This window comes from Bubalus kerabau, chromosome 1 (assembly GCF_029407905.1).
Source record: "Bubalus kerabau isolate K-KA32 ecotype Philippines breed swamp buffalo chromosome 1, PCC_UOA_SB_1v2, whole genome shotgun sequence".
Taxonomy (NCBI): domain Eukaryota; kingdom Metazoa; phylum Chordata; class Mammalia; order Artiodactyla; family Bovidae; genus Bubalus; species Bubalus kerabau.
The window spans coordinates 148,709,992-148,736,377 of record NC_073624.1 but is presented as its reverse complement, the minus strand read 5'-3'; the positions used below and the strand labels follow the sequence as shown (position 1 = coordinate 148,736,377).

General features: G+C 42.5%; 1 protein-coding gene across 1 annotated transcript in view; it reads right to left on the bottom strand.

The window, feature by feature from the left end:
- The window catches only part of HKDC1 (hexokinase domain containing 1), a 42,631-nt gene extending 28,005 nt beyond the window's left edge, over positions 1 to 14,626 (bottom strand). Inside the window, exons 1-4 of the mRNA XM_055534840.1 lie at positions 12,953 to 14,626; positions 7,200 to 7,362; positions 2,661 to 2,809; positions 2,449 to 2,568 (exon numbers count right to left, since the gene is read on the bottom strand). Of these exons, the coding sequence (XP_055390815.1) occupies positions 2,449 to 2,568; positions 2,661 to 2,809; positions 7,200 to 7,362; positions 12,953 to 13,015 (495 nt within the window). The 5' untranslated portion in view covers positions 13,016 to 14,626. The remainder of the gene's footprint in view (positions 1 to 2,448; positions 2,569 to 2,660; positions 2,810 to 7,199; positions 7,363 to 12,952) is intronic.
- Positions 14,627 to 26,386: the final 11,760 nt, after the last annotated feature.

Sequence of the window (26,386 nt, the reverse complement as noted above, 5' to 3'; positions counted from 1 at the left end):
ACACACATACACACACAGAAATTTTTCTTTGATTAAGACTTTTCTGTTTCCTCATTTAAACAAACAAACCAACAAAATGACCTTGTCCTTTAAGTCCAATGCCCTGATCTTCTTTAATCGTTTTTTAGTGTCACAAAGAATCCTCCTCAGTCACACCCCCTCATGAAGTCTTCCCTTTCCCACCTCCTTCTGTACCTACATGGCCGATCAGACTGCACCTTCTCCAAAGCCCTTATTTTCATGTCACAAATTTACATGCAGCAGAATCGTGGTTAAACAGCTATGCCCACTCTTGGTTGTTATTACTAATGCATTTCCTTATGACTGAAACTTTTGTGCTTTAGACTTCTCTGAAAGGCAACCTGGGAGGAAATTTTATAAAATGCAAGTAATTCAACTAGACTTGGAAGAGAAACATTTTCACCTTTACTTGATATAATCAAGCCACCCTTTCCTAGTTTAAATGTCATCCGAAAACTCTCCTTGGGATGCAACACAAAATGGGTCAAAATGCTTTCAGGCACCTGTTGGTATTTTTTTAAAAACAACTCTGTTTACTTACTTCTGGGCAGGGGGTGTGTGGCATGCTGCACAGCATGTAAAAATCTTAGTTCTCTGACCACTGACCAAGCCTGCACCCCCCCTACACTGGGAGCAGAGAGAATAAACCACTGGATCACCAGAGAGTCACCTGGTGGCATTTTAAACATTCTAGAGCTCTGTCTTTTTGGAAAATCAGTGTGGCCAGAGAGTTTGTGAGCTTCAGCTGAGCAATTCTTGGCTGTGTGGCCTTGGATAAGTCTCTTAACCTCTCTGAACTGCAGTTTCTTCAAATATAAAATTGAAATAATTTTATCTGCCTCATATGATTGCTTTGGGATTTTAATGAGGTTATACACATGGAGGGTTCAACATAGTACAAGTATAAAAATCTGAGGTAGAGTCTATCATCATTATCATAATCTTCCTTCTTCTTAAGGTCTCTGTTCCTAAACTCAAATAAGAAGTGTTTAACTATCTGGAGAATTGAGGCCTGATTTCCTGACTCCCCCCACTGCCCCTACTGACTTGGGGGAACTCTGTCCTTTAAACTTGCAAAGACAAGCAAAGCTCCACCTGGCCTCTTCTAACTTTCCTGAAACCTTTACACTATTTCCACCCCCCACCAATTCTTTCTTTAGAAAATAACTAATCAGTAAACCTTAGCCCATATCCTGTATAGATAGATGATGGTAAATTCTCATTCAATGGAACCCAGTAAAAGATTGATTACACCTTTCAATTGTCAGATAGTTATCAAGCAGCTATTAAATACAAGACACTGTGCTTGAGACCCTAGAAATGGACAGGAAGAACAATATAAAATAGTGCCTGTCCTCCAGAAATATCTGTTTAGTTGAGGGACAAGGTACAAAAGCATGAAGAGACAAGTTGTATGGGGACATTCATTAAAACTGAAGCTACCATCGATACACCAGGCACAGTGCTCAGCACATTACAGAAGCTTTGTCTAAGCTTCACCTCAGCCCAGCGAGTAGACGGTATCCCTGTTTTACAGATAAGAAAACAAGGGACCCAAGAAGTTAAGTAACTTGCCCAGGGGACACAACATGTCCTGAGCCATGATTCAAAGCCAGGTCTATTAAACGTGAAAACCCACTCCCTTTCCACTATCCCATAATCAATAAACGTCTCAAGGCAACAACATCAAACACATCCCAAGTCAAGATGGGTCCATGGATTGGCTGTGAGCTGGGTGCCATGACCTGTCTGGGCAGCAAGAGTTCAGGGACCATCACCCCAGGCAGGAGACCTGATTCAAGACAATAGCCTCCTGGCCCCAGAAAGCTCCCTGTCCTGTTATATGGCCCCTTATTTATTTTCACAGATTCACGTAAGATCAGGTTTACCTTCTCCCCATTTACAAACCGATAATCTGAGGCACAGAGAGGTGGATTACCCAAGTGCCCAGCTGGCTAGTTGCACAGCTAAGAGTACATCCCAGACACCAGGTATGCACTTCCCCTTCTTATTCTAGTTAACTGTGTCAGTGCTTCCGAGTGTGGTCGCCAGACCAACAACATCCATACCACCCAGTGAATATTAAAAATACAAATCTAAGGCTCCATTGGTTAAGAAACTCCTGCATGGGGCCCAGCAATCTGTATTTAACAAGCCCTCCAGGGGTTCTGACTAAACCAAGGTCTGAGAACCACTGAGCTTGGTGGTGAAAACATTTCATTCCTTGTGCTGTGCCCAGGGTAAATGTAAACTCAAGGCAGCCGTGGTACCATATTCTCTGCCTCACTGTTTAAAAACAAAGAAAAAACAAACAAGAAAACTCCTGCTGATCTTTCCTGTTCCCAGCCTGACCCCCGCACATGCCACATTCTCCAGCCCCAAACCCAAATCCTACACAGCTTATTCCCTCCCTTGCACCAGTCTTACCTCTTCTAATTTAGTCTGTTTGCAGGGAAAGGAAAAGGTTAGGCCAAGAGGTAATTTCTTCTGCATCAGTTCTTTGGTCTTCATGAAATCTGCCAGACAGTCAGCTACATATTCAAACAGCTGCAGGGAAGAGAAAGCATAGCACACAGGGCTAAGGTCATCCAGAAACTTGGTACCAAGGACCACCTTCACAGAGCCCCCGGCCTTGGTACCTCTGTGCCATTCCCTCGGATGATTTCATTGGGTGTTGGGTAAAACTGACTCTCCATCTGGACATTTCGTTTCCCCTCTTCAGAGACTTGCACCTTCAAGACTCGAAACTTGGATCCTCCAAGATCCAGGGAGAGAAATTCCCCATTTTCTATGAAAAATATAAACCCCCAAAAGTTATCATTTACTGAGAGTCTGCTATACACAAGCTTTGCATTAGAAGTTGGACCATGATAAACATGAAATCTCACACCCCCACAAGCCAGGTATGCCCGTGTGCCAAGACTCTAGAAGTGTGACTGTTGATTTGCACCCTCCCAGTGAAGGGCAAAGTTGGGGTGTGACCCAAGTCTGCCTGCCTCTGGCGCCTCAGCCATGCCCACTGGGCCATCCTGTAGGGAATAAATGTGTTCACTGGGAGAGGGGAAATGTGAATACACTTTAGGCAGGTGGTAATAGAAATGTGCCTTGAGAGACTTCTCTGGTGGTACAGTGGATAAGAATCTGCCTGCTGATGCAAGGGGCATGGGTTCAATCCCTGGTCTGGAAAGATTCCACATGCTGCAGAGCAACTAAGACCACGCACCACAACTACTGAGCCCACACACTGTAACTACCGAAGCCCATACATATAGAGCCTGTGCTCTGCATCAAGGGAAAATGCTGCAATGAGAAGCCCACACACCATAACTAGAGAAAGCCTGCAGGCAGCAAAAAGACCCAGCATATCCAAAAATTAAAAAAAAAGAAAGAAACGAGCCTCGAGGATGGAGCTTATTCTAGCACACCACAACAACCACAACCAGGAAGGGAGAGTTGATACTCCACAAAATGCAAATAAGGCAGAAAAGACAGGAGGATTTCAGGGAAGAGAAACCAGCTTCATACAAGCCTCAGTCTCATGGACAGAGAGAAAATACTCTAGGAGGGAAGGGAGACAAACACCTAAACCTGGCCCTTAAGGAGCCAAGGATGCTTAATATTTTGGGCCAGAGTCATTCCAAAAGGAGAAAATGTAACATGACCTAGCCCAGTATAAGACAGATGCTATTAATAAGACGGTAGTCATGACACACGTGTTGGGGTGAGGCGGCCCACCCTGATGACTTCAACTCAGTCATCAGCATCCATCCAGCCAGAATTCCTGCCTAGGACCCTGCCAGTGTCTTTAGCATCAGCCACAGATCTGGGATGGGAGCTCATGTGTGCAGACCCTTGAACCAACAAGTCTTCGTACAAAATTAACTGTGCTGGAAAATTGGCTGCATGTACCAGGCATACTTCATGACATATACCCAAGGCATGTATAAATGAAACTCCATGTACACCAGTCTGGTCACCCAAATGGCCTTTTTTTGGTACCATGTGACCCTAGACACAGCTGCCTGAATCTAAGGGACCAGCTGGCCATTCAGATTCATTCCTTGTAAAATGTGAAATAAAACACAGAGGGAAATTGCTAGTAAAAACAGAAATGGAAGTGTCCTGCATACCAGAGGTCATCTGGTAGCCAAGGTGGCCACATGGTACGCTGAAACCATAGACATTGGGCTTTCCTGCCCTGGCTTGTGCTATGTCTGGCTTGTGCCCCTTTTCCTTCTCCACTCTCTAGTGCAGCATCTCCCAAAGGTGCACAGGGACTGAATGAGTAGATTTCTGGAGATTCACGATCTCCAAAGGGAGAAGCCTGGGAAACTGTATATTTAGGAATTATCCCATTGAAGTGAAAGTGAAGTCACTCAGTTGTGTCCGACTCTTTGCGACCCCATGGACTGTAGCCTACCTGGCTCCTCCATCCATGGGATTTTCCAGGCAAGAGTACAGGAGTGGGCTACCATTTCCTTCTCCAGGGGATCTTCCTAACCCAGGGATCGAACCCAGGTCTCCCGCATTGTAGGCAGACACTTTACCATCTGAGCCACCAGGGAAGTCCCCCAGGTGACTCCTGGGAAATGCTTAGGCAAGTGTGGAACCTTTGCCCCAGTGCAGACATCTGGGGTCCTCAGCTGATAACACAGTGGCTGCTGGTCTCACCCACAAGGCTTAGCCTCCAGGCTGCCTGGAGGCAGAGGTCAAGAAGAGAGGCCACTGGAGAGGGGCCTAAAGAATCACTGACACATTCAAATCACAAGATGGGCACTTCCTGTCCCCCTTCCCTTGTGACTGGTGGAGAAGAAGGCACAAATCACAACCATGCTTTTAAGGCTCTTGTAAGAACAGTCAAGTGCAGCTCCCCGACTGACAGCCGAGAGGTCACTAAGGCTCTATCGGGTTACCCGCCTCAGGCAGGTTCAGATGAAGGAGGGGAAACTAGAGTGGGCCAGAGCTGAAGGATTTCTTCTGGAAACTGCACACATTTCAGAAATGGAGGCCCCAAGAGATTAGGAAATAATCCTGAAATCAGACCAGGAGCTCACAGGAGCTCCATAGCACTTGGGACATCTTGGAGAGTTTCAAGCATTCCTTGTACATGACCTCATCTGATGCTACCAAACCTACAAGTTGGTGGACAAACTGGCCACATCTCTTTTACTAATGAGAACAGGGGTACAGTGGTTCTGGGACTTGACAAAGGCATATGGCTCCACAAGGACTCTGGGCCCAGGGATCTCACTGCTGCAGAATCCCTGGTGAGACAGATTGTGTAGTGAGAGGCTCTGACGAGACCATGAAGACAGGAGGTGGCGTCTCCTGGCCTGATGAGGAGGTAATTTCTAAAACTTGGTCAGTTTCACTTCTAAACCTTCCTGAAGCAGCCAGCAGCCTCCAGACCATCGAAGGCCACTTTCCCTTGCTTCTGGGGACACACCTCTACAAGAAGAGCCAAAGCACTGGAAGCCAGGAGGACTCTGAGCTGGTGCTCCCCAACACACACACCTCAGGACTCAGGTGCTTCTCTGAATGGCCCCAGAGGACCCATCAAGGACCACAGTCTTCTCAGCATTCTCAAAGAGCAGTGTCAGAACTCAGCAGAGATTTCAAAGCAGGACTGTCTGTCTTCAGAGCTTGTATTTCTCCACATGGTACAGTGCCCATGCCACACAACCCCCACCAGCGAGGGAATGGGTCTTTCCCATCACAGTTCCCAGGAGCCTCTCACATGGCAGAGTCAAGCAACTTTGGCTTACGTGTTCTCCCAGAGGGGCCCAGAGCCCTGCTAATCCAATCAAAGATCCCTGAGAGCTCCCTAAACTTTAGTCCTTGCTCCCTCGAAAGCCCAAAGCCCCTGCTGAAGCTTGGTTGGAGCACTGGGACTTGACACTGGGGGGAGCCCCTTGGCCCTCATTGCTCTCATCTGAGTTGGGGATAAGAGCTCCACCATGGGGTTTTTATGGGGATTGTATGAGACAGCGCGTCCCTAGCACCCCATGACCACAGGAGGTGTGTAGTAGATACCAATTTCTTTCCTTCCTATGGCTTTACCCAGAGGCTGAGAGTACAGCAGTTTGATGGCAAAATAATAGTTCCCACAAGATGTTTACATCCTGATCATGGGTCCTATGAATATATTAGGTTCTGTGACAAGAAGGAAGGTTGCAGATAGAATCAAAATTGTTCATCAGTTGGCCTAATGCAATCACAGGGTTTTAAAGTATGGAAGAGGGAGGCAGAAGGGTCAGAGTCAGAGATCTGAAGATGCTACACTGGGGCTTGAAGATGGGAAGGGCATGAGCCAGGCAACATAGGAAAAGCTGGGAAATTCGAGGAAACAGAGAGACGCTTCCCTAAAGCCTCCACAAGGAATGCAGCTCAGCCACATCTTGATGATAGCCCTTGATTATAGACCCATCTCAGACTTCTGACCTCTGGGGCTGCAAGAGAATAAATGTGTGTTGTTTAGAGCTACTAAGTGTGTGCTAACTTATTATAGCACCAAGAGAGAACACATTTTACAGATAGAAAAATCAAAGCTAAACATTTTGCCAAAGGTCAGTGATCAATGACAGACCTGGGCCTAGAACTCAGGTTTCTTCAATGACCATTTAGTATTTTTTCCACTATTCTATCTTCCACTACTTGCTATCTGTAGCCCAGAACCTAGGTACTTAGGAGTGAAATGCCATTTACTATCCGTTCTGCAAACATTTCAGGCCTAGTCTGCATCCAGGACTATGCAGCGCTCAGAGCACTGTTTGAAGAAGATGCAGAGTCTGCCCTCAGGTCGCATTGGTCCAGTGTCAAGACTCGCATACACAGCAGGGTGACAAGCACCTAACCCAGCATGGGGATGCTTCCCAGGTGGAGTCAGTGATCTCTACACTAAGGTGGAAAGGCCAGGTTGGTGTTCATAAGGGGAAGAGTGTTGGGATGCTCTAGCAGGAGAGGGAACATAATGCGTAGGGCCAAGGCAGGCAGGAAGAAAGCAAGATGTATTGGAACTTTGGCTCCAAACTTTTGATATGGAACATTACAGGAGTCGGGAAGGTGGGAGGGGGAATATGTGGAGAGGTAAGCCAGGAAACAGGAGACAACTTCAGGTACCCATCAGCCAAAAGGGAGCCAGGGGGAGCAGTGTCCCTGGCCCCCCCAGCCTCACTCACCCGAGCCGTCTGGAATGGCCCTGACGAAGGTGGGCAGCATCTTCACCGAGGCTGTGGGGTTGGTGTCCTTCCCTAGGCCCTTCTGCATTTCTGCCTGGAACCGAGCCATGATGTCCAAAAGGGTCTCATCGGAGAGGCGCATGTGGTACAGGAACCTGTCCACCTGGAACAGAGTGCAGAGCGATCAGGGTTGGCGGCTGGGGGCACCTGCCCTCCATTCAAGGCTGTTAATTCCCACTTCAGGCAGAAAGCTGCATTCCTGACTCAGGACAGCTTCTTTTTTTTTCTTTTTAAGATTTATTTATTTATTTTTGGCTCTGCCAGGTCTTCGTTGCTGTGCACAGGCTTTCTCCAGTTGCGGCGAGCAGGGGTCACTCTCCAGCTGTGGCATGCAGGCTTTTCACTGTGATGGCTTCTCTTGAGGAGCACAGGCTCTAGGCCGAGTAGCTGTTGCTCATGGGCTCAGCTGCCACATGGCATGTGGGAACTGAACCCATGTTCCCCGTGTCGGCAGGCAGACTCTCAACCACTAGACCATCAGGGAAGTCCCTGGGACAGCTTCTTGATGTGGATCCCCAAAGGTCCCTTGCCTGACCCCTCGCTGAGCTTAGAAGAACAGAATTGAATGGGAAACTGAGGGGTGAGGGGTAGGGACTTCTTCCTCTAAAGGACAAGCCCTGAGGAAAAAATGGTTCCCCCACTTTTCTGATGGGACAATAGAGGGGCAAAAACAAGAAGGACTCAGTTTCTAATTCCTAGTTCCACCATTTTCCCATTGCCTCTCCACTGGAAGAGACTAACTTATAGAGTGAACCTTAAATTCCAAAACAGGGAAGCTTTCTTTTATGCAATGATAATAATAGCTATTCACATGTCTCCCCTTGTTTATGGGCTTCTAGGAAGCTCACAGCCAAATTCAGTTTCCAAGTACAATCTCTGAAAGTGAAGTTGCTCAGTCGTGTCTGACTCCTTGTGACCCCATGGACCATAGCCTACCAGGTTTCTCTGTCCATGGGATTTTCCAGGCAAGAATACTGGAGCGGGTTGCCATTTCCTTCTCCAGGGGATCTTCCCGTCCCAGGGGTCGAACCCAGGTCTCCCGCATTGTAGGCAGACGCTTTACCCTCTGAGCCACCAGAGAAGTCACAATCTCTGAAGTCCAGTGCTTTAAATTTCCTTTTTAACTGAGGTTGTTCTAACTAAGATGAAGTTTAACTTTTAAAGCCAGCTCAAATTGCTATTAGAAATGAGTGGATGTCACTCACATAATCATAAAATTGGGACAAAGGACAAACGCCCCAATGGAGGAAAGATATAAAAATTATTCTTGCTGTACACAGTCCATTTTAAGGTAGGAGTCACGTCTTACTACCTGCCTCCCCATGCTGACATGAGTCACTCTGTGGTGTGGCTTGGACTCCCAGGGCTCGCTGGGTTGGAGAATCAGAAGGGACAGTGGGACAGGCGCCTTGTATTGCCACCCTGCTTTATATACTGAACAGCCTCGCTATTCATCCAGATCACAAGAAGGCTTGATCTGGGCACATTCCTGTAGGAATTGCTTCCCCACACTTTTCCCTAAGGCTAAGAACATTGGTTGCAGTCTAAAAAATGCTTTTGTGTGTGATACCTCATCTAATCTCCAAGATATCCATTTGAGTCTCTTGCATTGTGGGCAGATTCTTTACCGTCTGAGCCACCAGGGAAGCCCCTTGAGGCAGCCAGGTAAGGCCAAAATGATGGCTCCTAATTGAGAGATGGGGACTCCAAGGCTCAGAGCCATTAGGAGAGCTGTATGTCAGGGGCAGCACCGGGACTCTAATTCCTCCACGTTCCTCACTCCAAAGGCCTGGTTTTGCTTCACAGCTTTGTGCAGGACCCGCGAGTCCAACAGACAAATTATACCAAAGCCAGGGGTCACATGACCTTTATCATAAGACAGGTACCCAGCCTTCAGCCAAGCCTAGACGGCAGGCATCTCAGTTCAGTCCAGAGCCAATATGGAGTCCTAAGCCAGTGAAGTGGTCCATGGCTTTTGGGAGCCTGGGGATCAGAAAGAAGCCAGAAGACCATCAGAGAGCCATTAACAAAAGAGGACAATTGGGCTTTCAGCATATTTGAGGAGATAGGATGGAACCAGGTCATGCTTCATTAAGGGCTTCTGTTCGCTCGGAGTCTGTTTATGACTAATTGGTTGGCACAGCAACAGACAAGGAAACAGCCGACAGAAAGGACATGACCCAAGTAATTGGGGCTCAGAGAAGGGTGAGATGTGTCCCTCAGGAACTAAACTTGCTCTTTTACCACCCCAAGGCCCTTCAGACAGTGACCCTGAACCTACTGCTCATTTCTTCCCATCCCCAGAGTATAATGAGCATCTCTAGGCATCCCCATAGCATCATCCTTTGTAAGTAAGGAATGGTTTTGAGACCCTTTGGAGTCATTTGCCAGCTGATGTTTAAAAGAGTCATTCAGGACTTGGGGTTACTACTCCTGCTGTTTCAATAAGTTAAAGTTATGTCCAAAAAAAAATGTCAACTAGCATGGCTTTCTTGTTTTGTATATATATATTTTATCTTCCACAACACCTGGTAAAGTAGCTAGAAAAGAAGAAAGAAACGTATGTTGGGACAAAAACACTGTATTTTAAACCCAAACAGGTGATTTGAGGACCGTATAACCAGGAACACGCATTGCAGGCACCAAGGAAGGTACCTGAGTGCCTACTCAAGAGAGTCACTCACTTGTGCTACTTGTTGGTTCTTTTGTTTAGAAAATATCTCATGTCATATCAGTGACTCACAAATCATATGACATGAGATATTTTCTAAACAAAAGAACCAACAAGTAGCACATTTAACATACAAAGAGCAAATTCAAAAATGTAAGCTCAAAGCTGCTGAATTACAGAATGTGGGAGCTGGAAGGGACTTTACAGATCACTTAGTCCAAAGGTCCCATATTATGAAGTGAGAGTCATAAAATGGTTCAACTCTTGGACCCAGTGATTTCACTTCTGGAAACCTACCCTTAGGAAACAATCCCAAATATGGAGAATGTTAAATGCATGCCTATGTTTAACATAGCAATACTTTAATTGGCAAAAAATGTTTGTGAAAGTAGCTGAATGTCCAAAAAGATGGGGAAGTTTGAATTATGGCATATCCAACTTGATTGAATATTGTTATTGTTTAGTCAGTAAGACTCTTTTGCAATCCCATCAACTGTAGCCCAAAGGCTCCTCTGTCCATGGAATTTTCTGGGCAAGAATACTGGAGACAGTTGCCATATCCTTCTCCAGGGGATCTTTCTGACCCAGAATTGAACTCATGTCTCCTGCATTGGCAGATGGATTCTTTTTTAAAAAAATTTATTTATTTTTTAATCGTGGCAGGTGGATTCTTTAACATTAAGCCACCAGGAAAGCCTCAACAGAATATTAGGAAGGTATTAAAATGATAATTATGGAGAAATCTATATACCTGGTTACAATATAACAGTAAGTGAAGGACACAGATCCAGAACAATATGCAACAATATGCAACAATATGCATATAACTATAAAAACATCACTGTGAAAAAAGACTACAAAGTCTTCCACATGGCAAATATGACAGTGTTTATGAGAAGGATGGGACTAAAGGTAACATCTCTACTTTTTTCAATGTTGACTTACTTAACTGTAAAAAGTACACATAGAAAACCCTAGCCAGTCCTCTCTCTTATGAATGTACAATCTGCAGGTCAGTGACCAAACTCAGCTCAATGCTATCACTAGGTCAAATAACGTCAATGCATGGAATTGGAAAAGCAGCTGTAAGAGTGGTTTCTCCTTTCTCTTATCTTCCCTCTCTCTTTCCCTTTCTTCTTCCTTTCTGTTTTATTTTCATTTTAATGTTGGTATAAGCAGGTTTCAAAAATCATCCCAGGTTCTGAATACTAACACTTGCGGGCAAGTAGGGCCCAGGATCTTGACAACTCTCAAGGCAGGAAGCACAGAAACTCTGGAGGGGACTGGCTGCTTGACCAGGAGGGAGAAGGAGCCCGTGCCTTTTGACCAGATGTATTGTCACCATGAGGAGGCTGAATGAGTTGCTGTTTCTCTGAACCTGTGACTCATCCAAGCAGCTCATAAAACCTTGCTATGCCAGACACCTGCTGGCCCACTCACTCCAGGTGGCTGGAAAATGTTCCTGAATATCCTTGCTCACCTCACTCTTAACTTTCTCCCCGGAGAGAGAGGGGTCACCTCCAGGCCTTGACAAACACCGATCCTCCTCCCAGAAGGACCGAGAATAGATTGTTGGAGGCTGCGTACCTTGCCTCCTGGGCCTGCACCTGGGCTGGTAGACAAACATGTCCAGCCTGATTCCAGGGTGTGACTAAAGGTTAACCACCACAACGGGGCCCAAGGAAATGAAACTTATTTGCTAGAATTGGAGGTATAGAGGTTGCAAAGACTCCCCTTGGGGGCTGGAGAGACACCATGCAGCTTGCATAGTGATTAAGAAGTAAATGAATTCTTAAGCAGTGCTGTTTAGCACTTTTCCACCTCCTTAAGCTAGTAAAGGGCTCCATGAATCTAATTGATAAATGAAAAGTCAGATAACTTAACTCTGACTGATTTACAATATTTCCAGAGAAGCAAGCCAGCTCCCTAATGAATGTAGGGAGGGAGGTTATCCCACCAAGCGCAGGAGGGCTGCCCAAAGGTGCCATGCTTCCTTCCTTTCAGTTTGAAAGGCTAGGAAGCATCATGACACAATGGAAAGAATGCTGGAGGAGGAGTCAGAAGCTTGGGTTTAATCCCTACTCCACCTTAAATACCTGGGTAATCTTGGCTAAACCAACCTACTGGCAGAAGGAGAAGAGGAAAACAGAGGATGAGATGATTGAATGGCATCACCAACCTGATGGACATGAGTTTGAACAAGCTCCAGGAGTCGGTGATGGAAGTCGGGAATCGGAAGCCTGGCGTGCTGCAGTTCATGGGGTCGCAAAGAGTCAGACATGACTGAGCAACTGAACTGAACTGACCTGCTGGGAGGACCTCTGGTATCTATAAATTGAGAGATTCTTGTGCCCAGAGCCCTGCCACTGGTATGGCTAGAGTGGCAGGCTGGCCTCATTCCAGGCTGCCAGGAGAGAATGCTGTTGGCCTCCAGCCTTGGCAACTTTTAATCAGCCCACCTTGGAATCAATTCCATAGATAGGTTTCTTGGGCAAAGTGGCAAAATAATGCACATCATTAATAGCACACACACCCCTGGCAAACAGCACATACCAATAATTTATATTTTGATTACTATACGTGGAATCTCACACCCCTTTTGGTGTTTGCATTTATATCTTTTCAAGCACATGAAGAATCACGTGAATTACTTCTAAAGTTCTCAAATTCTTTAAAAAAAACCAAAACAAAATGATTCTCCTTTGTAGCCCTCCCTCCTAAACATCTCTCACATCAAACACAATCATCTCCAGGCTTTCTACAGACTTTCTCCTCATCCCCTTCCCGTCTGGTGTCTGCCAGGAATTTTTGAGTGAAACTGAAGGCTCAGAACACTATGCAATGTACAGCTGGTGGGAGATTTACCTCTTTGTCCCATTCTGTGAGTTTTTTTTTTTTTTTTTAAACCACTCCTGTGTCCCTTGTGGCTATTCTAATAAGCTCTCTTAAATCTTTTTACATGTAGGGGTCAGTTTATCAGGGAAGACAGAACCAGGTATCTCTCAGCTCTGAGAGTGCTTACCTTCTTGATCTGGTCTTCCTTCAGCTTGGTGAAGTAAAACGCCATCAAGTGTACCGCAAACATTTTCTCCAAGTTTGGTTTCTCCTGAGGTGAGCAGAGGTTTCCGTGCCGTGTTACTCCCACGTCTCTGGAAAGCTGCCCACTTCCAGTCCAGCCTGGAGGCTTCCAGGGAACTAGGTGCTACAGATTAAATACTTGCGGGCTGCTCAGTTCAATGATTAAACTTTGCCCCCAGTCTCTGGTCCCTCCCTCCAGCACACACTCGATTGTCTAATAGGAGGCTCGGGGTGGTAGCTGAGGGTTGGTGGAAGTCAGGCAAGGGGTGGGTTGCTTGACTCTTTGAGAACTGGGTGTCACAAAATCTCGTTGCTAAGCAACATGCTCAAGCTAGTGCCCCACCAAGCCCACTCAGCTGAGGAAAATCTTCTGAGGAGTTGACCATTAAACAAAGCCAACTTCCAACCGGCTGAGCAGCTCTGCAAAAGTCTAGTCTCAGGCTTTTCTCTTCAGTCCTTTCTTCTCAACACAGGGACGTAACTCTTGGATCCCTGCTCTTCTAGAGCACTACCTTAATTAAGACTAAGTATTGCCCTGGTCAGAGATTTCAAGAATGCTGGGGCAAATTCCTTCATTTGTGACAGATCAAGATCTCTTAGCTAACAGCCTGTGGTATTGGAAAAAAAAATCAATAAAGGTTTATCTTTTCAGAATGGTAAGCCAGAAAACCTTGATTTCCCAGATAAGAAACTAGGGGAAAAATATCCATGAGAAGGAATGAAATCACCTGTACTCATTGTACTCACTGTGCTATTGGCGAGAAAAATCGAAGTCACAAGCAGGAAATGTCTTAGGCCACTAGGATATTTGGTTCACGTATTTCACGCATCATACTTGATGTGAGAAGGGCCCATAAAGGAGTCAACATATGGGTACGACAGACCTTGCATTCTTCCTAGAGTCGTTGGTCAGCTAATAAAACCAACAACAATGTTAACAACAGTAGCTAACGTGGATGGAACACTTACTATTTCCATTTTATAAACGTGAACACTGAGGCCCAGAAAGGTTAATTTACTCAAAATCACAAAGCTTGCAAACAGTACAATGAAGAATCGAATCCAGGAGTTTCATTTCAGGGCCCAGCTCTTAACCAATACATAGCATTGCCTTTCTTGTTTTTCCACATGATAGATAATTAATAGCTACGACTAGCAGCAGTGTTCTGTTGGGTTATTGTCAAGAATTCCAACTCCAGTTGGCCCTTGAATAACACGGGGTTTGAACTGCGTGGGTCCACTTATATGTGGATTTTTTTCAACAGTAAATACTACAGTACTCCATGATCCAGGGCTGGTTGAATCCTGCAGATGTGGAATCGCAGATACAGGGGAACCACATACATGGTGGGCCGGCTGTTAACTGTTAAATTTTAGACTGCATGGAAGGTCTGGTGCCCCTAACCTCTGAGTTGTTCAAGGGTCAACAGTACTCGGAAAACTAAACACAGAGATATCACTACAACAGGATCTTCCCAGTGGGGGGAAATGGCTAAATAAGGAAATTTCTGAGCATAGGGTCCCAAACACTAACCAAACGCTTCCTAAAATTAGCAACTGCCTGATGTTAAGAAGGAGGGTCAGATGGGCACCCCAGTGTTTCTCTGCTCCCATAGGCACCTGCTCTACAATACAAAGGGAGAACACTGTTTCCTGGTCAGCTCAACAGCCTCGGTTTTGTTTTCTTTTCAGCAGCATAATCTCATTAACCAAGACAATTGCCAGGGTGAGAACCTTTGACAGCTGCCTCTCCAGAAGGCATTGATTCTCCAATCAGTGCTCACCGCCCATCCATCATATGGATGAGCCACTAGAGGTCTAGCTTGAGCCCAGGATGCTCGATTACAATTACTCAAATGCTTTTCTCAGATTGATATAAAACCTTCTCCCAGACTGAGAAACTATCCTTTTCGGTGTGTTTACCCCTCAGACTCTGAATGCTTTCAGCTCCCCTGTCATTCCTACAAGCAAGCAAAGGTTAATCTTCAGTTGTTGACACTACTCGGCATGTGGAATTGTTGGTTTCCTGAGGCAGATCGTGTTGTCCCTGAGTCTACACTGGATGAGGATAACATCCCGGCAGGTCACCTGCCCATGAGGGATAACAGCATTGTCCTAATTCCTTCATTTAAAAAGTAACCTCTGAGGTGCAGTGTGGCACCGAGATGATCGATCTACTCAACATGGGAATAAAGGGTTACGATGACTCGTGGACAAAAGGACACAAAGCTATAACCAAAGATCTCTGCAATCTTGTGGTTGCTTCTATGTGCCAGATAGGCAGCCTCTGGAATTTTAATCAGGCAAAAGACACCTGAGGATTTTCATCTGTTGTATCATTCCATTTTTTAATCTAAGCACATTAGCATCTATTCATACCTTCCAGGTCTGAGTTGGATGACTAAATCAAGAAGCTTAATGACTATAAAGATCATATGTATTTGGAGTCATCTAGTTCAGCCCTCTCAACTTATAAAGACTGAATAATTAGATTGTTTTGCCATCCTTCATCTGATTATTTCAGTATAACCGTTGGAATTATTCACCTTGTTAAAGCTCTGTGGGGGACTTCCCTGGCAGTCCAGTGGTTAAGACTCTACACTGCCACTGCTGAGAGCACAGGTTCAGTCCCTGGTCAGGGAATTAAGATCTTGCCACAGCAAAATTAAAAAAAAAAAAAGCTCCATGTAGCTATATGCAAGTCTTATAAGCACTTAGATTTTGCTTAAGAACACCATTTGAGGGTTGGCCAGCTAAGTGACAATTTTTTTTCTTTTTGTTCAGTCGCTAAGTCATGTTCAACTCTTTTACAACCCCATGGACTACCCTGCCAGGCTCCTCTGTCCATGGGATTTCCCAGGCAAGAACACTGGAGTGTGTTGCCATTTCCTTCTCCAGGGGATCTTCCTGACCCAGGTATCAAACCCACTGTTTCCTACATTGGCAGGTGGATTTTTCATGGCTGAGCCACCAGGGAAACTGAGTAACATTTTAGTGAAAATGTATTATCTGTCTGGCCCAAACCTTCCATGTAAGAAGGAACTTTGACATCTATACACACTTCTGTTTCCATAGAGCTGGCCCCTAGGGGAAGGCCTAAAGACAATATCTACTTTCCTTTAAGTACTGAGCATAACAGAAAGATAAGAAATCCAGAAGAATTTACCTATTATTTAGTAAACCCTTGTGTAATGTTTACTGGGTGTTTTACAATATTAATTCTCATAGCAACTATCATTCTCTTCTATTTTACAAATAAACAGGCACAGAGCCCGAGTGGTACATGGAATAGATACTTAAATGCAGGCAGCGTGGCTTCACCTTCATCAAGAGGCTTTTTAGTTCCTCTTCACTTTCTGCCATAAGGGTGGTGTCATCTGCATATCTGAGTTTATTGATATTTCTCCGGCAATCTTGATTCCAGCTTGTGCTTCTTCCAGCCCAGCATTTATCATGATGTACTCTGCATATAAGTTAAATAAGCAGGGTGACAATATACAGCCTTGACGTACTCCTTTTCCTATTTGGAACCAGTCTGTGAAGAAAGCTGAGCACCGAAGAATTGATGCTTTTGAACTGTGATGTTGGAGAAGACTCCTGAGAGTCCCTTGGACTGCAAGGAGATCCAAGCAGTCCATTCTGAAGGAGATCAGCCCCAGGGTTTCTTTGGAAGGAATGATGCTAAAGCTGAAACTCCAAACGCCACCTCATGCGAAGAGTTGACTCATTGGAAAAGACTCTGATGCTGGGAGGGATTGGGGGCAGGAGGAGAAGGGGATGACAGAGGATGAGATGGCTGGATGGCATCACTGACTCGATGGATGTGAGTCTGAGTGAACTCCGGGAGTTGGTGATGGACAGGGAGGCCTGGCGTGCTGCGATTCATGGGGTCGCGAAGAGTCGGACACAACTGAGCAACTGAACTGAACTGAACTGAGTGTGGCTTCAGGGTCCATGCTTATCCACTGTCCTCCACTGGCTCTTGCTAACCTGGAAGCAAAGCACAGGGGAAATACGGAACCCAAGCTAGGGAAACGGGCCCAGTGGAAAGTGCACAGGCCCTGGGTTCCCAGTTTGGCTCTGCCCTGTTTGAAGACAAAGAGTCCAAGTTTGAATGTGTAAAGTGTTCATAGTTCCCTCAGTGGTCATTTGGAAAATAAAATAAATGAAATCACATAGGAGAAGTCATGCATCCCACAGCGGACACGCTAAAAGCATCTCTTTAAGCCGTCACCTAGCTACATACCCCTTCTTAAAATTGCTGTTTCATCTCATCCCATTTAAGCCCTTAGGATAAGAAAATACATGCAGCCCTTTCAGTACATTCAGTAAAACAACTACAAACCATGATATTACTTATTTATGGAATCCAAAATATAAATTAGTGAATAAAACAAAAAGGAAACAGACTCACAGATATGGAAGATAAACTAGTGATTATCTGAGAAGAAAGAAAAGGGGAGAGAGAAGATAGGAGTAGGGGGAATAAGAAATACAAACTACCATGTATGACATAAATGCAAATTTTTAAAAAAGTCTAAGGTGAAAGTTCCAAGGCAGAGACTCCTAGAAAACAGTAAAGGATAATAAAGGTCTAGTGAAATCATTATAAAAAAAAGAGAGAAAGAAATGAGCTATGAGGATATATTGTATACCACAGGGAATGTAACTAATATTTTATAATAACTACAAGTGGAATGTAATCTTTTAAAAATTGTGACTTGCTAGTTGTATACCTGAAACTTGTATATAATATTGTGCATCAATGATACCTCAATAATAAATATTAATAAATAACTTGAATAAACCTAAAAAATATTCCATAACCAAAACCACTAAAAGTTACCAGTTTCACTTACTGGAATTATATAAACAATTAGTAATTTTATAATTATTTTATTCCTGTTACTAAAGAAAACAGGTCTTGAATTCTGTCCTTGATTTTTTTTTTTAACAATATGTACAAAGTTAAGATGTCCCTAATATAAGTCAGTCTGACGTGCTGGTATTCCACTTGCTGCCAAAGAATAAGAAAGAGAGTGTGTGAGAGAGCAAACTGCCATAAAAGAAAGTCAATGCAGAAACTTCCAAACTCTGCCAGCAGTTGCAGTTGCTATGGTGTTTCCATGGGAGCAACCACAAATGAAGCTGAAATGTTAACTTCAGCAAGTTTCAAAAAAATACTACCGATAGTTTATTTATTTATTTTTTTACAGGTTTATTCCTGACCCAAGAGCATCCAGGGAACACTCATGAAGAAATGAGCATGTATATTAACTATAGTTCTAAAAAAAATAATTAAATAATACAGCTCTATGTACAGTTGTGATAAAATAATGTACCATTGATTTCTTTCTTTTTTATTAATTTTAAAAATAGGTACATATTATATAGATAAATGAGACCTAAATTTGAGTAAAGAAAAAAAAGAAATCAACTGTACATTATTTTTTATCACAACTATACATTAAGAGCTGTGTTTGCAAAATACATAAGCATGGCATAAATCCACACAAACAAGAGAATGTAACTGATTTTGGAAGACAGAAAGCTGACAGAGAAGATTAGCAGGGGAAACACTGATACCTAAGTGCCTGCAGAGAGTGATTCCACCAAGAAATGAGTAATGACATCTGTAACTCTAGAACTGCTCAGAAACTGGAGGCTTTGATACTTCAGAAAAGCGAGAGGAGAGGAAAAGAGATTGGCTAAAACTGTATATAAAAAGGCTATTAGGTCCCAGGTATGCTCCTCTGCCTAGAGCAATGAGTGACCATCGCATCCCACCCCCTAGAGGAGAACAGGTGTTTATTCTTTGGAGAGATTGAATCCAACAACCTCTGGACCTGGGACCATTAGGCACCATGGGAAGTGGGAACGAGGTATGAGACAGAAAATATGGCCATCAAATTAAACCCTCAAGTCAACAGTGAGACCCTAAACCACTTATTTCCAATTTCCACCACCAAATATTTATCTGAATATATCCCTTTCTTCCCCCACTGGGAAGAGTTGGGGAATCCAGTTTTTCTTCTGGTAAAATTAAATGACCTCAGATATGGAAAAGGCAAAACAGTAGAGAGTAAACAGACCAGTGGCTGCAAGGGGCTGGAGAGGAGGACTGAGTAAGGGAAGCACTGAGAAGTTTTTCGGGCAGTGAAGCTATTCTGTGTGATCTGTAATGGTAAGTACATGACACAAGGGTGCTCGGGGCTGGTGCACCGGGATGACCCAGAGGGATGCGATGGGGAGGGAGCTGGAAGGGTTTCAGGATGGGGAAAAATAAAAAAAATAAAATAAAACAAAAAAACAATACATTTGTCAAAATCCATACAACTTTATAGCATGAAGAGTGAATTTAATGTATGTGAATCTAAGAGAATACTTAGGAGATGATGGATGTAATGGGAATGACAAAATAACACTATTACAAATGTATAAATAGCCTCCCTGAAGGGGATGGGAAGAAAAGACACTGACCTGAGTAACTTTGGAAATTAGTGAGTCTTATGGTTGGTAAAGCTGCTTTCCCCAAGAGCATGACTTAATAATTCTGGAATCATACATGTACAGTCATCTATTAGTATCTGTGGGGGATTAGTTCCATGACTCCTCAAAAATACCCAGGAGACTTACCCAATACCATTCACAAAAATGAACTCAAAATCAATACCTGAAGCCATAAAACTCCCAGAAGAAAACATAGGGGAAAAGATCCTTGACATTGGTCCAGGCAGTGATTTCCTAGATTAGTCACTAAAACACAGGAAACAGAAACTAAAATAAACAAGTGGGACTACATTAAACTAAACAGCTTCTGAATAGCAAAGGAAACAATCAATAAATTGAAAAGACAACCTATAGAATGGGAGAAAATATTCATAAACTATGTATCTGACAAAGCACTAATAACCAAAATATATAAAGAACTCATGCAATTCAACAGCAAAAAAAAGAAAATAATCTAATAAAAAATGGGCAAAGGACCTGAATAGGCATTTTTCCAAAGGAGACATACAAATGTCCAACAGATTTATGAAAACATGGTCAATATCACTAATCATCAGGGATATGCAAACCAAAACCACAGTGAGATTTCATCTCACACCCGTCAGGATGGCTTTTTGAAAAAGACAAGAGATAACAACATTGGTGAGGATATGGAAAAAAGGAGAGCCTTGTGAATGGTTGGTGGGATTATAAATTGAGACAACCATTATAATGGAAAACAGTATGGCAGTTTCTCAAAAAACTAAAAACTGAACTACCATATGATCCAACAATCCCATTCCTGGGTATACATCCAAAGGGATTGAAATCAGTATCTCGAAAGCATATCTGCACACCCAGTTCATTGTATCTTTACTCACAGTAGCCAAGATATGAAAACAATCCAAGTGTCGGTCAGCAGTTGAATGTATAAAGAAGATGTGGTATGTTTATACAACAGAATATTATATGGCCATGCTGCTGCTGCTGCTGCTAAGTCGCTTCATTCGTGTCCGACTCTGTGCGACCCCAGAGACGGAAGCCTACCAGGCTCCCCCGTCCCTGGGATTCTCCAGGCAAGAACACTGGAGTGGGTTGCCATTTCCTTCTCCAATGCATGAAAGTGAAAAGTGAAAGGGAAGTTGCTCAGTCGTGTCCGACTCTTAGCGACCCCATGGACTGCAGCCTACCAAGCTCCTCCATCCATGGGATTTTCCAGGCAAAGTACTGGAGTGGGGTGCCATTGCCTATTAGCATAATTTACTTTTAAATAGGAACATAGCCAAAGCCTACTAGACACTCAAGACAAGTTTCCAACAGCAAAGGCAGAAACCACACGAGAAAGAAAAAGGAAACAAGAAAATTTAAGACAAAAACTATAATATCATTAGGTAAATAAAGATATTGATTGCATTCATGAAACAAGAACAAGATGATAACGAAAAATAAGAGTGGGAGCAGGGAGTGGGAGAGGAATTATATGACACACACAAAAAAATTCTGTACTTTTTCCTTAGCAAGAATTTTAAGCTCAAAATGAGAAATTTAACTTTGAGCCATAATTGATAAAAAGTTTATATGAATTTTTAGAGAACATCCTAATAAAACTTCAGAGAATAAAGATACACTCTAACAAAATTTCCAATTATTTTTGATAGTATTAAACTTTCATATTCTCTGGTTACATTTTACAGCTTTTAATTAGCTTAGCACAGTTTAAATTCTGCTAGTAAGATAATGGCCTCTGAGAAATACTATACTGTATCAGGACTGTCTGCAAATGAAATAGGGATAAGACATGCACCCATACATTGTAAACTTTAACAATATAAGATATGATGTATTAAGTTGGTAAGGGAAGAAGAGCATTACCCTAGAAAATAAGCATGCTCAGCTGCTTCAATTGTGTCCAACTCTTTGAGACACTATAGACTGTTCCTGCCAGGCTCCCCTCTCCATGGGATTCTCCAGGCAAGAACACTGGAGTGGGTTTCCATGTCCTCCTCCAGGGGATCTTCCTGATTCAGGGATCGAAGCTGGGTCTTCTGCATTGCAGGTGGATTCTTTACCACTGAGCCATCAGGGAAGCCCAGAAAATAAGCAAGAAAAGCTAAAATCTTTCAAGATCAGGGCAAGAATTATAGTTAAAAGAATATATGAAAACACATGGGTTCTAATATTACTAAAAATTAAATAGAGGAGTCAGAATTGATAATTCAGCTGAAATAATTTATGTGAATTTATATATATCATTGGATTAAAAAGTCACAGTATATGGACTAGGTGGTGATGAAATTAAATCATTGTGCAGAATTTAGGAGACTACATCACGGGAGGTTATTCTTCTATCACCACAAGACAGAGACTCTGCTCATGGCTGACAGCCACCAAGAAAAGGCCAGTGCTGAAAGCACCTCCTGGCTAAGAACTCGGGACTGTCAGAATGCCAGTATTCTCAAAGAAACCTTCCTACACTGTTGGTAAGAATTTAAATTGGTATAGTCACTATGGGGAACAGTTGGAGGTTCCTTAAAACACTAAAAAAAAAAAAATTACCATAGGATTCAAGGATCCCACTCCTGGGCACATATCTGTAGAAAACCATAATTTGAAAACCATGCACCCCAATGTTTACTGCAGCACTGTTTACAACAGGCAAGACATGGACGCAACCTAAGTATCCACTAACCAATGAATAGATTAAAGAGGATATGGTAAATATATGCAATAGGGTATTACTGAGCCATAAAAAAAGAATGAAATAATGCCATTGGAAGCAACATGATGGACCTAGAGATTATCATACTAAGTGAAGCCAGCCAAAATATCAAATATCATATGGTAATGCTTATATGTAGAATCTAAAAAAAAATGAAACAAATGCACTTATGTACAAAACAGAAATAGACTCACATACATAGAAAACAAAACTTATGGTTACCAAAGGGGAAAGGAAGGGGGAAGAATAAATTAGGAATTTGGGATTAACACATTCACACTACTATATACAAAACAAATAACCAATGAGGACCTCCTATATAGCACAGGGAACTATACTCAATATTTATTTTTAATTTTATTTTTAAACTTTACAATATTGTATTGGTTTTGCCAATATACTCAATATTTTGTTATAACCTATAAGAGAAAAGTATCTGGAAAAATATATGTGTATATATGTATATGTATGTGTGTGTGTGTATATATATATATATATATATAAAACTGAATCACTTTGCTGTACACCTGAAACACAAAATTGTAAATCAACTATACTTCAATTTTTAAGAATGCCAACATTCTCATAACAAGCCACAAAAGTCTTACCTTTTTTCTCTCACATTGCCATACTCCCCTTTATTCTTCTGAATTGTGATTCTTAGCAAATGTGTATCTGAACCTCTTCTCAGATGCAGACATTACACTGTTTATTGTCACTCCTCTTATTTTCAAAATAAAAAGGAACTATCAAATAATAAGGATGTCTAAGAAATGAAAACTCTCACAGAAAAAAGTAAATCTTCAAGGGGTTAGAAGAAAAAAAAATTAAATCTTCAAGGGGTTAAAATTGGAGACATTGCCTAGAAAGTAGCCAAAAGGTCATGAACATAATTTTAAACACGGATTTAAAATTAATAACTAATTTATTTAACTTATTAATAACAAAACAAAAAGGAATAATAGCTATATCAAAAGAGAAATGGAGAAAAGGAGTGATTTAAGAAAGCTAAACCCTCACCTAATACAACAAGAAATCAGCAGCTAATGCTTTAAAATGATGACTCAAGAGTTAGCAGAGGATGTATATTATGCAGTCAATGAGGTAAATATGAGACGAAATAGATAATAGAGTTCAAAGTGATTGTGGTTTTTAAAGCTGTGTATGTATTCCTTTGACAAAAATTACTTTTTAAAAAGTGGCTTAAGCTTTCTTGGCTTATGTGTATAGCTAGAGGTAAGTTAATGTACACAAGTGTGACTTAGGGGAAAGTTCTTACTTTCAAGGGAGCTTTGTTTTGAATTTCTATTATACAGTACTTTTAAATACATGTGATCAACGTCTATTTATCAATTTTTCAAGAATAACAGTGAGTGATGAACATGTTAAGAAAATGAAAAGGTAGCTGTCAAGAGGAAAGAAAAAGGCAATTTGTGAACATTACAAATTACTTAAGGGACTTTAAAAAATATATATGATATCGACCGAATTACAAGCACTTGAGAAAAAAGCAATTTCCCAGCAGGAAATTATCAGTTTCGCTGCATTTTACAGGTGTGTCAAATAGCAGTTCAAAGTAGTCACCGGGTTACAAGCCTTTACCAAGCCTCTATAAGCACCAGAGGCTTTTCAAGGGCCTGGACTGCTTAGGGAGCACTTGATATTGAGACTCTGGGCGGATTCTAGGAGTGTAGCCTTAAAGGACTTCAAAATCACCTCTTCAACCCAAATTTGCCAGAAGTAACTTCTTAAATTCAGTCTTCAAAGCCTGATCCTATTTGCAAAGCTTTTTTTTTCCCCGTCTCTGGCATCTTTTTGTCCATAAAGACAACTGTCGCTTATCACCTCTATGTGGAAGTATCCTACTATGTTGAGTGACAGGCTTTTAGATAATAGTGCTAATTCAGAAGGATGTTTACAAATATTGCTATCTCTGTTCAAGTGTATGTATTTTATAACCTTTGAAATACAGAAAGGAAATAGCCTAATTCATTTATCCACTTTCTTCTCTTATTAAACCACAACTTTTCATTATATACTCATAGGTTTGTTTCGAATTGGACAAAGAATGACTACATCATTACAGATTCCCAATTTTGAGGTGTTAAGAATCGTTGGTGGTTCCTGATGATAGCTTTGTGATTCACAAGAAGTCATTTTTCGAAAGACTCAATTCCATTTTGTAGATTCACATTTGTCCCTAAACACAATGTACAATGCTTTACAAGTCGTTGGTTATTATTGTTAACCAGTAATGTATTAACCACATTTTACTAAGTTCAGTTCAGTTCAGTCGCTCAGTCATGTCCAACTCTTTGCGACCCCATGAATCGCAGCACGCCAGGCCTCCCTGTCCATCACCAACTCCCGGAGTTCGCTCAGACTCATGTCCATCGAGTCAGTGATGCCATCCAGCCATCTCATCCTCTGTCGTCCCCTTCTCCTCCTGCCCCCAATCCCTCCCAGCATCAGAGTCTTTTCCAATGAGTCAACTCTTTGCATGAGGTGGCCAAAGTACTGGAGTTTCAGCTTTAGCATCATTCCTTCCAAAGAAATCCCAGGGCTGATCTCCTTCAGAATGGACTGGTTGGATCTCCCTGCAGTCCAAGGGACTCTCAAGAGTCTTCTCCAGCACCACAGTTCAAAAGTATCAATTCTTTGATGCTCAGACTTCTTCAGTCCAACTCTCACATCCATATATGACCACAGGAAAAACCATAGCCTTGACTAGACGGACCTTTGTTGGCAAAGTAATGTCTCTGCTTTTACTAAGTTACCTAGATCTATACTGACAGAACTGAAGTCAGTATCTAAGTCTCAGTCCATATTCAGTGCTGACGTTGAGCTGAATCCACAATAGTTCAAGGAGGGTTTTCAGACAAGTGTTTCCAAACCTGTTAGAAAACTTCAAGAACAAAAAAAAGTTGTGTTTTGGAAAGACTGAAAACAGGACCAGCTTGCCCATAAGGCCACAAAGAAAGTGACATGTCCAACTTTTAGCAGAGAAGAAAGATTTGTTTTCACAGCAACAATTTTAAACATACTGCAGAGAATTAATTAGGACCACTCCAATTATATTTTTCATTTTTTGTTTCATCTGATTTCATCTTTCTTTAATCTTATTCTGCCTAACCACAGAGCTCTTTCTCTCCCACAGACAGGACAGGTGAAAACTATCACTAGTATTTATAAATACACTTTAGCTCAATGTTCAAGCAGCTTACAGCACCCCCTCTCCCCACCCCTTTTATCTGAGGCTTCACTAACATTTAAACTTGCCTGAGTTTGCAAGTGTCTTGCCTAAAGTGTCTTTTCTGACTTACCAATTCTGACTTCCAAACTGGAGAAAGTGGGAGAATTAATAACACGCTAAGTGACGTACGTGTGCATGCGTGTGCAGTCCTGTCTGACTCTTTGTGACCCCATGGACTGTAGCCCGCCAGGCTCCTCCGTCTATGGGATTCTCCAAGCAAGAATACTGCAGTGGGTTGCCATGACCTCCATAGGACCTTCCCGACCCAAGGATCGAACCCATGTCTCTTATGTCTCCTGCATTGGCAGGCAGGTTCTCTACCACTAGTAACACCTGGGAAGCCCAAGTGATGTATATCCTCACTTAAATATGAAACCAAATCCATTATCCAATTCAGTTCACAGGTATCTTTTGACACCACTTAGGCAAGAAAGGGCTATGTCTGCTATGATGTAAGTCACAGTGGAAAAGAAAGCAAGTTCCATAAGTTAAAGTTGCTCAAACACAAAATATTAAAAGAAACATGCCCTTCCAGGCATTTCACTACTGATTATACACAAGTAGGGGAGAAAGATAGTCAGTGCCACCTGTTCAGCTTTTATTTCTATGAAGGCAAAGGTTAGAAGAATAAAGATTGCTATCTCAATTAAATACCATCTGAACTCTGAACTATTGAAGAAAAAGTCAGAGAGAGATGACTAACTGCAAACTTGGCTATTCCTTGACCCAAATGGAACCAAATCACTTTAATCCCCAGGCTGTAATCAGCCTCAACTTAGCAGTTGCTCAAGAAATAAGTTCTTCAATGACCTAAGAGCTCAATTCACAGCCCAGAATGAACTCAAACCTTCAGGTTCCTTTATAAAACACTCCCTATATACCAGGACTTTAATGTCATGAGATGCCATTTAACCTCC